General features: G+C 40.5%; 1 protein-coding gene across 8 annotated transcripts in view; it reads left to right on the forward strand.

Moving 5' to 3' along the window:
• The window catches only part of MTSS2 (MTSS I-BAR domain containing 2), a 1,242,959-nt gene that overhangs the window by 1,102,468 nt on the left and 122,167 nt on the right, over positions 1-18,324 (forward strand). For 4 of the 8 annotated variants that reach the window (XM_044081300.1, XM_044081304.1, XM_044081302.1 and 1 more), the window contains one exon: positions 11,807-12,017. In XM_044081300.1, the coding sequence (XP_043937235.1) occupies positions 11,807-12,017 (211 nt within the window). The remainder of the gene's footprint in view (positions 1-11,806; positions 12,018-18,324) is intronic. The other 4 variants (XM_044081301.1, XM_044081303.1, XM_044081306.1 and 1 more) reach the window with 2 other exon arrangements.

Consider the following 18,324-nt stretch of genomic DNA (forward strand, 5'->3'; position numbering starts at 1 on the left):
TCCTTGCTGCGCAGCCTGTCCCCACTGCCCCCATGGAATCTTCCTCAGATTCCCAACTTCCTAACCCAGAGGACAGGGGAATTCATGCACCCCCAATTGCAGACACTCAATTTGGCAACTTCGCTTATAACCTGACTCCTGAACAATCTGCCCTCCTCAGTAAACAGGTTCTGGATGTTATCCGAGAGGCCAGATGCTCTAGCACCAGAAAGTCTTATGCAGATAAATGGAAAAGGTTCTGCACCTGGATCCAGGCTAAGGGAGCCAATACGGCACAGCCCTCCATCCCTCTCATCCTGGATTACTTAGCTGACCTACTACACAGTGGTCTCTCTTTCTCCTCTATAAAAAATCATGCCTCTGCTATTTCCCCTAATTTTCCCACTGAGCAGCTTCTTTTTTCACACCCTCTGATCAAGCAGTTCCTCAGAGGGGCCAACAACTTGAGGCCCCCCAGAAGGGCACCAACACCAGCTTGGGACCTTAACTTTGTCTTGGAAAAGCTCACCCTGCCTCCTTTCCAACCAGCTTCTTCTGCAGAGCTAAAATTCTTCTCCTGGAAGCCAGCCTTCCTCCTGGCCATCACTTCAGCCAGAAGAGTCTCTGAGCTGCAAGCACTCATGGCAGTGGAACCCTTCATCATCTTCCATGCAGACAGGGTATCCCTCAGAACTAATCCATCCTTCATGCCCAATGTGGTATCCAGTGTGACTCTCAACCAATCCATCCATTTGCACGCATTATTTCCTAACCCTCAAAACAAGGGGGAAAGAATTCTGCACTCTCTGAATGTGCACAGACAGCTCAGATACTATCTGGACAGGACTAAACCCTTCATTATATCTGATCAACTGCTGGTTAGCTTTGCTTCTGGGGCAGAGGGCAAAGCCATCTCCAAGAAAACCATTTCCAAATGGATAGCACACTGCATCCATTTCTGCTACAAGCAGCATGGCAAGCCTCCCCCCAAGGGGGTCAGGACCCACTCTACCAGAGCAGCCTCCACCTCTGCAACATTCCTCAGAGGAGCCCCCACCAGCTACATCCTGGAGGCTGCTACCTGTACATCTGTTCACACCTTTACCAGACATTACCACCTGCCTCTCTTTTCTAAATCTAGGGCAGGTTTTGCCTCTACAGTCTTGCAGGACATGCTAGCCAGCCCCTAGCTTCCTTGACTGCCTCCACCCATTTCCTCAGCTTTGGGAATCTACCCAAATGTGATGACTGCAACAGTGAAACATGAAGAACATAGTACAGTTTTATACACTTCCCATAAATGTAGATGTTCGAGTGTCTTCACTGTTTCAGTCCTGGATTCCCTCCCCCCTACCCCCTTTTTCTTTTTGTTACCTTTCTTCCTTGTTGTTCTCCTTTGCTTAGAATAGACATATTGGTATTTCTTTTCCACTGGTGGGGTCCTGCCACCAGAGCCTGGCCTCTAACTTCCTGGACCTCTGCGTTCGACCACCAGCTTTTCTTATTTTCATACCTGGTTCAGCTGCATATCTCTTCTATAGTCCTCACACATGTTGTTTTGAGGTGCTGCCATTCTTCAATTCCACATATTTCCTTTTCTTTATAAGGTGCTAGAGCCCTGTGATTTCCCTTGAATTCCTGTGTTTCCATTCCAGTCCACTTTGCGGTCTCCAGACTAGTCTCTGTTGACCATAAAGCCTTCTATGACCACTGCTTACAGTGGACTGTGGCTACCAGTCATTTATGCTGGTGACCAACAGTTTCACTGGGGATGTCATTGCACCCTCTGATTCTACCCCAGAACTCTCTTGTTGAACCATGTGTTGGCTGCCATCAAGCCACTGTCAGCACAAGTCTAGAATGGCCTCTCCTCCTTCATTCATGTTGCCCCATCCATGTGGACCCAGACAGTCCTCATATCCTGTTCTATTTGTCTTGATATGAGCATTAAGGTCCCCCATAATCAACACTACCTCATTTAGTTCTGCTTTATCTAGTAGGTCCTGTAGTTACTGCCTCTTATTTGCCATCACAACTTTTCTGTGGGGCATTGGCTGAGATTATGAATATTACCCTATCCTTATGCTGTAGTCGGATTGCCACAATTCTGTCAGTAATTATGACGACATCCCTCACTGTCTTCTAAAAACTGTGTCAAGAGAATTCCCACACCATTAACTTTACATGGCACAGGTTAGGTCATCACCCCTGTTAGCATTGGCAAATACCCATTCCCATTTTTGGTGACATTAGTAAGCATGACCAAATCACCTTGAGTGAATTTTACACCATGGAGTGGCTAGCCCTGACACTGTGCATAGTTTGTAATCAGTGTTCTCCTGTCTAGGGGATACTGCACACCACAGTTGATGCCTAAAATGGTTACTTTACACAGCTCTTTTTTCTTGATGGGCACCCCCCAGTGTCTGTGCTGCGGCCACAACTCTGTTCATTTTTGAGTGCTTTCTGCTTGCAGATCTCCAGTCCACCTTAGAGAGCTGGGTTTCATGCCAGTATTGTTGAGCCTTGAGGTGAAAATACCCAGCATGTTTCTGGAAGGTGGAAGGAACCCCCACACAGACGTGTGGAGAACATGCAAGCTTTATACATACAATTGACTGGTTGTCAGTACTGAACCCTGTGCATTTAGTTTGTGAGGCAAAGACCTTTACCATTGTAGTGACTGTGATTGGCATAATTGTTTTCCTCCCATTTTTTATTAGATTACTGGTGGCAGTGTTATCTCCAACTTGTTTTGGGGTGTCTCCTGTAATAGATCCATAGTCTGTAAGGTATCCCTGTCATGCACACACGAGTGTCATTACTGGATGTCCCACTAGCCCACCTCCAATATCATCATACCTAGCCTGTAAAAGGAGCAGAACTTCTGTGTCCCCTTCAATAGAATTGAGAGTTTTTTCAGTGTGTGTTTAAGTTTTTATTACCATGGTAACTCTTATTATGTATATCCTAAATCTGATGATGGCAGGTATTTTTACCATTTGCAAAGTTTGCAAGGCACATGGCATCACTACACTCTGGTTTCCCAAGATGCATCTGTGACCTTTCATATAACATTTGCCCACAGAAAACACTTCAGTGGTTACTTGCTGTTCTATATTCAGTAGTCCAGACTTCCAAACCTCTAAACCCTTTTAGTTTATCATGAAACATGATTCTTGACAGGAACAGGTAGCTGATTTCCTTGGACACAGCACTCAAGGACTCTGGTCACAGTCAAACAAAACCTTCAACCTTAATATATCAGGGATGAGAGTTCAAAGAGTGGTGCTGTTTGGATCTGTAATTCATTTAAAGCAGAGAAATTTACATCTTCTCTACAGATGAACCACACATAAATTCTGACAGGTAGCACAGCCTCCCTCTTGTGTGTCAACAAACTGGGACCAAAGACTTTCTTCTAGTGCTCAGACATGTTGCAGATTTGGAAGTGGGCCTTACAAAGATAGACATAGATCTGATTAGTTCAAATCCCTGAAAGTCCAAACTGTGAGCAAGTAATGTAAGAAGACACCCCAGTCCCAAACCTACAGATTTCATCTCGGGGAACATCCCAAAGTCCAGCCAAACCAGGGAAATTACAGGAAGTTTCTACTGTTCGCCCTGACTGATTAAAAATAATCAATTTTAACTATCCTCAGCCATTTTGTATAGTTGCTACTGACCTTTCCTTTTAATAAAGCTTAATTCAATAGTTTACATTTCGGTGCATTAGTCAGACCTCTCTCCTTGCTTTTTGTGGTTGGCCTAATGCTTCATTGCTAAGATTTTGTTTTGTTTCTTTGGTATATCTCTTCAGCTCCATGGTTTACCTCGAAGTCCAGCTTTATCAAAATGGTTGCAGTGCCAGTTCTGTTAGCAAGATTGACAGTCTTCCTGTATTGTATTTATTACTGTGGACATAGTTTACTTGTTCATGATGACCTCAGAATATTGACACAGCAAAGCTACCACACGAGTATAACACCTGGTTACAGTTAACTGTGGCATGACAGCACTTGGCAGTAAGGATTGGGTTCTCTGTTTATTTATTAGTCATTCATTGCTAGAGGCCCATGCCTCAGTTTTGATTTGACCGATGTGGGTTATGAGCCTTGGTCAGTGGACAGTGATAACTAGTGTGCATGCAAGTGTTCATGCTTCTGATACTTTGCTTCATGAGATCCCATTCTGCTCTGTGCTTCTGTTCTTGGTCTCGAATTACCTTAAAATGGGACAGATGGTAGGTTTGTACCCACTGGACCACTCACATTATCTGATTGCGGGTCATCTCTTTCAGTGTGGTGTACTTTGTGAGTAATAACAACAAAAAAAATAAAACAAAATGTTTTTAAAAAGTGAGTACAGCTTGCTGGCTGTGGTTAGGGGTGTATGGCGAGTTTGGTTATCTGTGAAGAAACATTAAATAATAAAGTCAGTACTGACACTAAGCAACTAAAGAACAAGTCATTCTGTAGTTAATAAGAATACTAGCATAAATTGGGTGTCAGTACTGGTATTTTATGAAATGTTTGCACTATAACTGTATTACTGTCTGTGCATCTAGTACTCCTTTAAACACAAAATGATTTTGTTTGGATAAATTGATGTATTGTGGTACCAAACATTATTATCAGTGTCTTAAAGCATTTCATAATAGATAAATCTTAATGATTTATTTTGTCCAGTTGCATGTATCACTTCATGTTAACACAGATACTAATGTTATGCCAGCAGAAAATCTATTTTTATACACTAACATTTCAGTGTTTTAGATGATGCTATAAAAAGTCTTGTCCCATTTAAAGTATTTGTGGTGTTTTTCAAACTGTAGGCTTTCTTATGTGAAGTAAATGCTGTCAGTAGAACAAAGATGGTCCTATGCAGTGTGTTTGATGGATCAGTGGTCATAAGTGAAGTGTGACATACAATGTAGTATCGAGTTCAGATGCAGAGGGAACAATACGATTGTGTAGAGTTTGGGTGTGGAGAGCGCAAGAGTGTGGCATCCTGTGCAGTTTGTAAGCAGAGGGAGTACTTTGATCTGGGTATATATTTTACACAGAGGGAGTGCTGGCATTTTGTACAGTGTGGATTCTATGAAAGTGCTGATGTGTGAAATTTTGGCACACATGGCGTGCTGGCATTGTGTGCAGGTTTGCAGACAGGCAGTTGTGCTTGGACGGGTTGGGCGGGTGTTGTGCGCAGAAACTGGGTACTGGCAGGGAGCACAGAGGAAACATTGGCACAGAAGAGAGTTTGTGCATAGAGAAATCATTGCCTTTGCATGTGGTTTGTATGCTAAAGGAGTGGTGACCTTGTGCAGAAGGAATGTTGGCAGTTTACATAGTCTGGATACAGAGGAAATGCTGACATTGTTTGCTATAGAAAGAATTCAGTTAATGTCCATAATCTGAATACAGGGGAAGTTGTGCCATTGTTTAAGATGTGAATCCAGAGAGAAGGCATGCTTAACAGAGTTGAGGTACATAGTACTGTCCGAGCAAATGACACAGACATCTGTCAGAAATGGGGCTAATATAATTGTGAATTTAAAATTAAAATGTTCAGAGTTAAAATCAAACTCTTCAATTTAATGAAGGCTAAATGAAAAGAAAGTTTATCCATGCATTAGTGTTTACACTTTGGAGATGCTTGGAATACTTGTTTTTATTTTCTCTGCAAAACAAAATACTCCCTTTAGTTCTAAATAATTTGACATTAGAATTAATGTATTGCGATTAAGGGGTGGGGGATAGCCCTTATGCCATGGAAGTACTAGGAAGGGTCAAATCACCCTGCAGAAACACTTTGTTACATTTTATTTTATTTTAATTGTTCAGTACAGACACATCTGTGTTTCACACATCTGTATATGTAACAACCTTTTGAACTGCCTGCAAAAATAGTCATTTATTCTCCTGTATCTACTAGTTCCATTATATTTTGTAGTCATTTTATCCAAGAATTTGCCAGAGGTGCACAGGAACATTGCTCCCAAGATGTAATACTTTCTACTGGTACCTCCAACTTTTGGAAACTCACCCCACATTATTTATTTATTTATTGACATTTCATTACCTGGAAAGTCTGACTGGGTAGGAGCCCATTTTCAGCAGAGACCCAGGAGAAAATCTCTAATATTACAAAACATTTTAAGAATAATAATTTGACAGTCTTTAAAGATAATGCAAAAACAAATACAGTTTAAATAATTAGACCAAATTAGACATAATATGAAAACATTGGTTAAGAGTAGATACAAGTTATATGCCCATAATTTAACAGTTACAAAAAAACGTAGCCCTTTTATAGAGAAATTAAAGCGAAGTTAATATAATACAAAGTGAGAGAAGAGCAGGCTTATATTTAGAGAAAAAGCCAGAGGAGAGAACTTGATAGGAAGTAAGGAAGAGAATGAAGAAAGGACAATAAGGAGATGTAAGGTAGGAGGAGACATTTGTCCACATTTTGGGGTGTAGTTTATCCTAATGTTTAGCAAGAACAGAGACAGCTTTTGGCTAGGAAGTCTTTCAGAATGGTTTTGAAGGATAGGAGGGAGGGTATTGACCTAATCATTTTTGGGGGGGGGGTCTTCCACTTTTGCTCATTTCTTTCTCTGCAGACCCCCTCATCACTCATTTTGCTCATTTCTTTCTCTGCAGACCCCCTCATCCCTCCTTTTGCTCATTTCTTTCTCTGCAGACCCTCTCATCCCTCATTTTGCTCATTTCTTTCTCTGCAGACCCTCTCATCCCTCATTTTGCTCATTTCTTTCTCTGCAGACCCCCTCATCACTCATTTTGCTCATTTCTTTCTCTGCAGACCCCCTCATTCCTCATTTTGCTCATTTCTTTCTCTGCAGACCCCCTCATCACTCATTTTGCTCATTTCTTTCTCTGCAGACCCCCTCATCCCTCATTTTGCTCATTTCTTTCTTTGCAGACTCCCTCATTACTAAATCGTCCATTTTGCCATGCTTGTCTTCTCTTCATGAACGGATAAATGAAGGTGCAGTTTATTCCCACCTGCTTGTCAGTCCTGTGCCCCCTTACTGAGGTAGTGCTTCCATCTCTGTCACCCCAATGTTGCCTCCGAGGGGGTCTGCCACTATACATACTACCTGTAGTGGGGTATTTCTGGAAAATTAGAACTGTAAAATGCAGGTTGGTCAAGCTAAAATAATAATTACATGTTGCATGCACCATAAGTAAATAATAAAAGATATCAACATATATTTTAGAAAACAATAAACCTTTTTGTTATTTAATAGTCAGTGCTGTCAGTACAGAGATCTGCAGCATAAACCCTTGCCTTTATATTGTAATCAACTCCAAAGGGAAACTTAAGGCTGTCAGTTCATTGATGTTCAAAAGGAAGCTTCAAAATAAAATCTGTTTACTTTTCCTTAATATGTGCTCTGTTAGCAAGAGAAAAAAATACAAGACTACAGTAGTGATACCTAGTTTAAACCGATTTAACTACAAAATATTTTATCTTTCAAGAGTATAAAAACAAAATGAAAACACCGGTAAAGCTAGAACTTCCACTGAGTGACCTCCCAAACCTCTTATATCAGAGGCACATGGGATATATGCAAATGACCCTTATGAACATCAGGCGTTTCAGCTAATTGGCGATTCTGAATGCCCATGACTTGTTTCGTCGTTTTAATGGGCAATTTCAGGCCAATAAAGCCAAACCCCACTAGTTGTGGATATGCATATTTCAGCCTTGTTATGACCTTGTCAGCACAGCACAAGCAGAGTGTTTAACTAAGCATAAGAAACACAGGGTTGTTATACACAGCTGATGTCCATTATCATTAGGGTCACTGCAAAAATATCCCAAACAACAAACTAAAACAATAAGTGAGAATGTCACTGAAAACAATAAGCATAAGAAAGACAGGGCTGTTATACCCAGCTGATGTCCATTATCATTAGGGTCACTGCAAAAATATCCCAAACAACAAAGTAAAACAATAAGTGAGAAGGTCACTGAAAAAACAATCAGTGAAAACAAAATGAAAACTCCAGAAAAGCTAGAACTTCCACTGAGTGACCTCCCAAACCTCTTGTATTAGAGGCACATGGGATATATCTTTCAAGAGTGTGAAACTGTGTGAAAGTTATAGGTTCTAGCTAGGGTTTTCTACTCTCTTATGTTCCTTTATCTGTTGCCATGAAACAAATAAGACACACAAGCTGATATTATACATTCCTTTCTCCAAAAATTTATCTTGATTCAAAGAGAAAGACTGGTTGCAGTTTAAAGCCAAGTGTTTCAGTAAGATGTCAAGAGTTCATGCATTAACTTATTTTGCATCTAAAGCTTGCCAGAATTTACAGATTTATGTGAAGATACAATTTTCTCCCTTTCTATATCTATCAGTTCAGAATTCAAGTTATATATAAAAAGAAGTATTGCATATTAACAGATATGTGTGTGTGTGTGTGTGTGTGTGTGTGTGTGTGTGTGCGTGCGTGCGTGCGTGCGTGCGTGTGTGTGTGTGTGTGTGTGTGTGTGTGTGTGTGTGTGTGTGTGTAAATGCACAGATCCATGTAGTGGGGCACAATAGTTTTCCAACCTTGGGAGAAGGGGGATAAGACATCTTCCTCCCATAAGGAAAAACAATAGACGACAGGAAAACTGATACTTGTGAACAACAAAACTCCTGGTTGAGAATCCTAAAAAAAATCAGAAAAAAAAAAAGAACCATGCACTGTAGACAAGCCTAAGCAATTATGACTTGTTTAGAAATCAAACCGTCGTTATTGTGGAAGGTGCTGCTTATGTCAAATATAACTTTTGTCAACATCTGTTTAATCGACACAATTTCATCGACCAAACAGTTGGCCAACACCTATCAACAAAAGTAGTAGATAGGAAATCTCAGGGTAATTTGCCCCTTCCCCATGGATTGTGCAATTTCAGAGTTAAAATATGTAATTAGTAGGGGGTGTGGGGGGCACTGGGGAGTTTACCCCACTGCAAAAAATGTTTTCTTTTTCATTTTGTTTTAAAGTTTTTGCATGCTCCTAGATTGATGCTAACTGCTGACTGGGCAAGGTATAGGGGCAGACTCAGAATAATGACTTTGTGAAAAGTATAGGTGCAAACTCTGACCGTTGACTTTGGGCAGAGTATAGGTGCAGGCATGGACTGCCAACTTTGGGCAGAGTATAGGGGCAGACACAGACTGTTGACTTTGGGCAGAGTGTAGGTGCAGACTGAGGGCATATTTTGAGTACACTTTAAGTATTAACTTGGTGCAGAGTGCAGAGTTTGGTCATTGAGGGATTATGGGCTTTGTGCAGTGTTTGCACACAGTGAGAAGACCGGCTTTTGGCAGAGTTTGTGTTTAGGGGAAGTGCTGACATTGCACAAAGTCTGAGTACAGTATTAATAGTGGCTAATTTGAGAGCAGAGGGAGCACTACCTTGGTGCAGTGTCTGGGTAAACTGGTCAGTACTAGCACTGGGCAGAGTTTGGAAATGGAAGGAAAGCTAACATTTTGTTAAATTTCTTTTAGATGAAGTGTTAATGACTGGCAATGTTTGGATGTAGAGTGAAATGCTGATGCAGAAAAGGTATAGGAGTACTGGTGTTTTGCAGGGTTATGTAAAGTAGAAGTATTCAAATATTGGTGTTGTGCAAGGCTATGTACAGTAGAAGTATTCCAGTATTGCTGTTGTGCAGGGTTATGTACAGAAGAAGTATTTGAGTCTTGGTGTTGTACAGGGTTATTTATAGTAGAAGTATTCGAGTCTCGGTGTTGTGCAGGGTTATTTATAGTAGAAGTATTTCAGTATTGCTGTTGTGCAGGGTTATTTATAGTAGAAGTATTTGAGACTCGGTGTTGTGCAGGGTTATTTATAGTAGAAGTATTCGAGTCTCGGTGTTGTGCAGGGTTATTTATAGTAGAAGTATTCGAGTCTCGGTGTTGTGCAGGGTTATTTATAGTAGAAGTATTTGAGTCTTGGTGTTGTGCAGGGTTATTTATAGTAGAAGTATTTGAGTCTCGGTGTTGTGCAGGGTTATTTATAGTAGAAGTATTTGAGTCTTGGTGTTGTGCAGGGTTATTTATAGTAGAAGTATTCGAGTCTCGGTGTTGTGCAGGGTTATTTATAGTAGAAGTATTCGAGTCTCGGTGTTGTGCAGGGTTATTTATAGTAGAAGTATTTGAGTCTTGGTGTTGTGCAGGGTTATTTATAGTAGAAGTATTCGAGTCTCGGTGTTGTGCAGGGTTATTTATCATAGAAGTATTTGAGTTTTGGTATTGTACAGGGCTATGTACAGTAGAAGTATTCCAGTATTGCTGTTGTGCAGGGTTATGTACAGTAGAAGTATTTGGGTCTTGGTGCTGTACAAGGTTATTTATAGTAGAAGTATTTGAGTATTGGTGTTGTGCAGGGCTATGTACGGTAGAATTATTCGAGATTTGGCATTGTACAGGGTTATATACAGTAGAAGTATTTGAGGATTGGTGTTGTACAGGGTTATGTATTGAGGAAGTATACATGTACTGGTTTTATGCAGGGTTACGTACAGTAGAAGTATTCCAGTATTAGTGTTATGCAGGTTTAATGTTCAGTAGGAGTATTCGAGTATTGGTGTTGTACAGGGTTATGTACAGCAGAAGAATTCAAGTATTGGTGTTGTGCAGGATTATGTACAGTAGAAGTATTCGAGTATTGGTGCTGTGCAGAGTTATGTACAGTTGAAGTATTCGAGTATTGGTGTTGCACAGGGTTATGTACAATGGATGTATTGAGAATGAATGAAGTTTGGGTACAGAGGAACTGTTGGAACTGATCAGGGTTTTGGTGCAAATTGTGTGCCAGTCTTTTGCAGTTATTTACAGGGGAAATCTGGCATTCTGTGGAGTATGGATGCATACTGAATGCTGATACTGTGTAAAGTTTGGGGATGACTCACTGAGATGAAATTTTGCTTTGTGTTTTAAAATAAAGCTTAAATGGTTATGTTCTCACCATAGTTGGTGGTATCATACACCGCAGACCCTGGATTTAAACATAATGCAAGTTATTGTGTGGAAACGGTAAAAGGGTTGACTCTAGTGCAGAGCTGGATGTGACCTTATGCAACATAAATGCCATTGTTTTGTGTTATAATCTAGCACAATGTCCAATAGAAGCCTTGTGCAAGCCATGGAGGGGGTCATATGCATTACTTTCTTCAACAAAGTGACAGTGATCATGTGCAGGTTACAGGTTATGTACTTAGAGTGACAGTGACCATGTGCAGGTTAGAGGTTATGAACTTACAGTGGCAGTGATCATGTGCAGGTTACAGGTTATGTACTTAGAGTGATAGTGATCATGTGCAGGTTACAGGTTATGTACTTAGAGTGACAGTGATCATGTGCATGTTACAGGTTATGTACTTAGAGCTTTTGTGTGGAACCTGAGTCAGTCTGTATAGGAGGAATGAGAGATGACTGCAGAATGTGCTAAATATGTGCAACTGTCTGTAAAGTAGGAAAGTTTGTTTTGCTAAATTTGCATGTCTGTAATGAGTAGTCTATCTCAGTCTTAGTGATTTATATGCATGTTTGTGTTTATAATGCCACCCACATATTTCTGGGTGCATTTAACCCTGTCTGAAACTTGTCTTCCTTTTTCTGAATCCCTTCTGTCACTTAACCTGACAATCTTATCCTTCACCACTTACCTCTCTCCCCTCTCCACTTTCAACACTGACATGAATTTGACACCCTTTTTTCACTCCTGTTTCAAATACCCTCTCTGGAATGATTTCACCCTAATCCTAACCCCATTTTCCCTTCCTCCCCTCACCCCAGCAGTGTTAACAGTACAAACAGTAGTGCATCCCATTCCAGTGGTTCGCAAACTCACTCACCAAGTTCCACCTATCGCTATCGCAGCTTGGCCCAGCCTGCTTCAGCCAACACACGCCTGTCCAGTGTTTCCTCCCATGACTCTGGTTTCATCTCGCAAGATGCCATGTTCTCCAAGCCGCCATCGCCAATGCCTTCGGACATCACAAGCCAAGTAAGAATGCCTTTTATTTTATGTACATGTACTATGTTATGGTGTTAATAACTTCATGAGACTTGGAGATGCAGCTAACTTAATGCTACAGTGCTGAATGTCATTAACAGTAGAGTAACCTGAAGTAAACTTTTTTCTGTCAGTTATGCACTTAAAGTCTTGGGTATTTGTTTCTTTGTTTGCATTCTTCCTTTCTGCTTATTTCCGCCACTCTGTACTTCTCAGTTCCTTGCACCTTGCTTCCTTTCCTCATTTTTTTGCTTTTCTTTCTTTTTTTTTTTTATTCTTTCCTTCCTCCCACATTTCCTTCACACAGCTAAGTGTGTACAAAACAATACTATGTACTTGAAATGCACAACCTTGCTAATGGTCTATAAACCATTGTATTTGCTGTTTCAGGAGATAATGTGAAAGTGGTCTATATAACTTCTGCCTGTGAAACGAAGCTTGCTGAACTTTCAGCTTCAGGTCTTGTGTGGTGCCAGTTTTAATCACAACCTCTGCTGCCATTATGTCGGTAGCTATGCATGATCATGAGATTGATGCATCCCTATAGAAAGCGCTGCATTTGTAAGCATCTAGAACTGTTGCATTAAAGTTAAAAGCTTGTTTATGAAGCCTCCGTTTTGTTAATGCTATGAAAAAGGAAAAAAGGGTTATTGCTTCTACCTTTGGGATCTAAGATCTTTAGTGTGAGAGCCTGTAAAGAACAAAATATTATGCAATTTTGTATTTTGTGCATTACTGTTTGGCTTGAGGTTTCAGATGACTTAGGCGTGGTCATATAAGTAGTTTGTCTTTTATTCACAGGAATATGTGATACTTTGCTGTGAAGATATATGTCTTGTAATCATTAAGGAGAATCAAACTTCCTTTGTTCACTTAGAGGTCACTGTAGTGCCTGAATCTGCTCTCAACGTTCACAAAATTTAACCAAGCTTTTATGGTAGTGCCATCTCCAATACTCAGATGATTAGTTCAGATGTTCCTCCGGAGGTCCTTGCTGGGTCCAGTATTGTTTGACATATGTCTAGTTTTCGTACAAAGAATAAGATATGGTTTAGTAAATACACTGATGATTCTAAAATAGGCTCAATAATCACTAATGTTAATGCTCAAAATAGTATTTAAAGATATCCAGATAAACCTGATTTGTATGCTGAATAGAGTTCAGTGGAGTTTAACTTAATCTAGTGTCCTGCACTTTATTGATAACAATCCCTGCTTACCTGTATGCTCTGAAAGATACTGTTTTTTAGAGAGGTGCATGTAATTAGGGATTTAGACTTCAAAATGGACACGAGGTTTAGTTTTAGGATAAAAGTATTAGACATAATTAGAAGTTTTTATGAGAATGTTATTATTTTCAGAACTAATACAAGTAGAGACATGAAGGTTCTTCCAATCTATAGAAACAGTATGTACAATTTTGGAATATGGTGCTGGTTTTTTGTGCTTATACTTGCACTTAGGTGCACAGCTTGGAGATTGTACAGAAGTATTTCACAAGACAAATCAAACAACTCTGATGATTAGACTATGTCAGCTGATTGGAGGGCCTATCACTTTAGACAATTAACTATAACTTTTTCCATAGTTGTTTTGATTACAGTTTGTAAATGTGTACATGATTATTATGGCACACGTGCTGGAATCAAATTGGGGGGGGTGGTTATCTACAATAAATAATTGTTTTATTGTTGATAATGCCAACAAGACTAACATTATGAGGAACTTTTTTATAGCAGAGTTGGAAGATGGTGGAACATTATTCTTGTTAGGATTAGGAAACAAGAGACATTAAAAACCTTTAAACGATGCATGGGTTGGGAATAGAGTGTATGACTGTAGATATTTAGATTTCAAACTTTCTGATGGCCTTTCAAGGCTGTAAGTTTGATTCCTTAACACTGAACATTGTATCAGATGTGTTTGCCATTAAATGATGTGACTTTCAACATACTCTGTAGTATCTTTAGGGATTTTGTCTTCCAGTATCCCCGGTTTCCGGCGGTTGTTAAAATGTTCAGTATCTGCACTCAGTGGTGTGTATATTTTCTGACATTGTACATCATAATGTCATATCACAAATCAGAAGGCTGCACACAGAATAATAAGGTATGTACCAGTGATTCACTTTCAGGCAAGTCCATATTGACCCAGTACATTATATCAAACAGGTTTGAATCTACAGCCCAAGGAAAAGTGGGGGTAAGCCACTCGCACCTTTCAAGCTATGTGCTTAGCTCCCTGCACTCCCTTAACTACCTAAGACAGAGTTATTCATTCTAGATTTGATCCTGTTTAGGACCGACTCAGTCAATTCAAATGAAAAGCACCTATTGTATGTCCCTGGAAAGTTTTCATGTTCAGCACCATCTCCTTAAAAATCTTCTTAATGTATATCATTGTAAAGTTTCCACATTCAATGCCAAATCCCTACATTTTTCAGTGAATTCCCGAGGTTGCCAGATCTTCAGCTGTGATTCTCTCCACTACTGCTTGTTCTGACTGAGAGTGCATTCAACAAAAAGAAGTTCTGCAGGTGTCTGCACTTTTACCTGTCTGCAGGTGTCTGCACTTTTACCTCTCAACATGTAGTTAAAGAACTGAAACAGAAAAACTTACTTCAAATCATGTAGGATGCTTTCCTTGGAAAGTAGTGTGATGCCTCTGCAGTGGTCCAATAATCAGGGAGCCTCAATCCTCACCACTAACACCAGTAAAGGACATGTACATTAGGAGGATGACAAATACACACACAGTAGAGTACAATTTCCTTTAAGAGGAAACAGAGATCACAGTCAGTCTGGTGCTTGTTTCTCCCTCTCTCGCTCTCCAGATCCACAATAAGACTCCCTACTGGCACAGCTGTAGGGTTCAGATCTCAGCCGAGTGGTCAAGCCAAAACCTCCAGCACCCTCTCTGTCCAACCAGTGCTTCATCTCCATGCCCAAGTAGCTGACACATACACACACTTTGAGATTTGATTTATATACAAACACACACACTCTTGGGGAAGGCTGGTACAGTTCACTAGCTATGCCCCTTCTGCCCAGACTATAAGGTAGAAATCACTGCCACCAACCATTACGTATCAGGTACTATAAGGCTCTTACCAAAGGGTGACCAATTCTACTGTGTAATGTTACTGTTATCCAACTGGTAAGTGACCAGAACTTTTAAGGCTGTTTAGGAGTGGCCTATACAGTATCACCAAATACATATGCAAGTACTCTAAGAGCTTAAATATCTTTAACAACCCAGTTGCAATTAAAATTTTTAAATATATTTAATAATAAATAATAAAAGAACAAGACAATACTCAATAACTCAGCACAACGACTACAGAGTTCAGAATCACAGGAAATATTTTAAAACAACATTGCAGGACAGTCTCACATAAATACAGAAAACATCTGGACTAATCTTGCTATATTCCTATCTATCGCTAAGAGAAATACTATGCTCTAAGTCTTACAGAGCAAAGCAAGTGCTGGTGAGAGGATGTGGCCAGGTTCAAGCCAAGATACAAAATGCACAGATTTTCTCTCTGAGATAGATCTTTTACTAACAAACATTTATGCTGGGTTATCTCAGATTACATCATTCTTGTCACCTCAACAGTAACTTAAAATTTAACATGTCTCTTTGAAAAATACGTATCTGTCAGATGTACAGCTGCTAGGAAGTCACAGAGCAATACAAAACACTTTACATGTGAAACCTAGTAATTATCTTTTCTCAAGGCAATAGAAAGAAACATCTAGCACTAGACATCCTGTCTCCTAGCTGAGATAAACTAACTTTACAACACATCGTAAAGCTCTTTACTTATTTTCTTAGAGTTTGCAAGTTAACTCTGTATATTCCAGCCTTTACCATCAATACATACATTTGCATAGGCATGTAGTTTATACACATTTCTGCTCTTTTCCAGCAGGGTGCACTGTGGTTACATTCTTGAAGCTCAGTACAGAACATATAGTTTTCTTACATTTGTAAGACGAGCATACAAATAATATTACTATTCACAAATGACATAGAATTATTTATAAAATTCTAGCTGGCTGGGCTGGCACCCTTCACAAGTAGTCAGACCTTTGATCAGCAGAAAGATCTCTCATGTAGGAAAGGACTTTGTTCTAATAAGACAGTACTGTAGTGTACAGGGATAAAGCTCTAACAATGGCCAGGTGTCCTGGGTTCGACTAGAGTCACTGGTGTCTTAGGAAATAGCAGGGAGGGATGGGCATGCCCATCCAGGGAGGAGGATGTTTACTGGAAAAATTCCCTGAGGGGAGGCATGGTCCACAGAGGGGAGCTGTCCTCAGACGTGATGATAAACACAGGGGTGGGGGCCCAGGGAAAAACGGGTAGGTCATAACTGGGTCTGTATTAGATAATTGAACTTTCAAAATTTTGACTGTCATATGGTTGACACCATATGATCGAACTTTTAAAAGTTGAAAATCTAATAAAAAAATAAACTACACAAATAACCTACCTGAATGTTTTAAGCAGGGGGGAACAAGCCCCCTTCACCCCCCAAATGGGGGGCTGCTCCCCACCCACCTCTTTAAATATACCAACTCTGAGATTGCACTACAGTGCAGAAAAGGGAAATTTTCTCATTCTGCAGTGTATGGAGATCTCTGTTAAAACATTCGAACTTTCAAAAATTTGATCATATGGTGTCGACCATATGACAGTCGAACTTTTGAAAGTTCTGTCATCTAATATAGACCCATCATAACCTCCCCCAGCAAGCAGAAGCAGTTGCTGGCACTCCCCCCCCCGAATGCCCCTAGGATACACACCAACCCCAGCTCACACCGAGAAGTCTGGGAGGGTCAACAGGAGCAGCTAGACCCAGCAATGGTTAGGGGTACTGGGACAGCTGAACAAAATGATGCAGGGTGAAGATGAGAAAGACAAAAAAGGACTAGGGTCTAATAAAAAGGAAAAGTTAAACAAAAATAGGCCAGGCATCAGGCAAAGCCTTCCTCTTCAAACTGTACAGTTGAGGTGGCTTCTCTTTCCTTGTATATCACCTACTTTTCCTTGGCTAGTGAGGGAACAAGCTTGATGCTGTTGCTGCCTGATGAAAAGGGGGGTTAGGAGAGATGCAGCAGGGAAAGCCACCTTTGGTGGTGAAACTGACATGTGATAGCCTCCCTTGCTGTAACTGAACATCCATTACACTGCTAATCACATGTGACAGCCTCCCTCGCTGTAACTGAACATCCATTACACTGCTAATACTCGCCATGAACACCAATTACACTGCTAATCCTCAATATATCAGCCTCACAGAGTTTACACCGCTTGGGAGAAGGAAGACTGACACCCCTTAGGAGAAGGAAGGCTGGCACCCCTTAGGAGAAGGAAGGCTGGCACCCCATGGGAGAAAGAAGGCTGGCTGGCTAGGTCAGAGAAGATCCCTAGCTGTTGTTTTTCACTAAGTAGTTCCCCAAGGGCCTCCCCATTCATTAGATGTGCAAATACTGTTTGATATATGTTGGAGTCTATCATCTTAAATATTGGAGTTCACCGTTAGAGAATATGGTTTTCTACCTGCTCATGATTCTCTGCCACCTGTGGCATACTCACCTCATGTGCTCAGGATCACTTCACCTACCACCCAACACTGAACTGACATTAACTCATCACTGCTCACGCACTAGTAAGAGCAGACCACCACCACCATTTGTTTAAGTAGGAGTAGGAGAGAGTGTCTTCTCCTGAAAAGGGCATTCTGATACCGAGGTCCTTGATTTGTTAACTGATCTATCTTCTCCTTTTAGCTCCTTTCCAGATCCCCTTTGCTTTGGACAGACACTAAGTTTAAGAGGACTTGCTTTGACAAGGTGGGTTGCTAGGCAGATTCAGACCATGGGGTACACACCTTGGCATGTAACACAGAGGAAGGTGAAAAGCAGCTGGACAATTACAGTGTATCTGGAGGTGGGAATAAAGGACTGAGATAGTTTGGGCAGGGTTATACTTATGAAGTATGTAAATCTTCCAAGAACAAAATTGAAAGTGCCAAACTCCATGTCAGAGACAGACTGGAGTTGTTGGAGGTCTCGGGCCATGATAGGTTCCGCTGTATGGAACTTAAAGGTAAACCAGCTTGCTTGAACACCAACAATAATAATCTCTGTAATAAAAGGCAAAAGTTCACTAAGGCATATAGTAAATCAAAATCTACCCACATTAGAGACTATCAAAAAGATCAGCAAAAATCTGAAGCTATCATAAGAAAGATCAAAGCAGAACTTAAATTAAACCTGGCATCCACTGC

This window comes from Protopterus annectens, chromosome 8.part0, assembly GCF_019279795.1.
Source record: "Protopterus annectens isolate FY-2018-M chromosome 8.part0, PAN1.0, whole genome shotgun sequence".
In the NCBI taxonomy this organism is placed as follows: Eukaryota; Metazoa; Chordata; order Ceratodontiformes; family Protopteridae; genus Protopterus; species Protopterus annectens.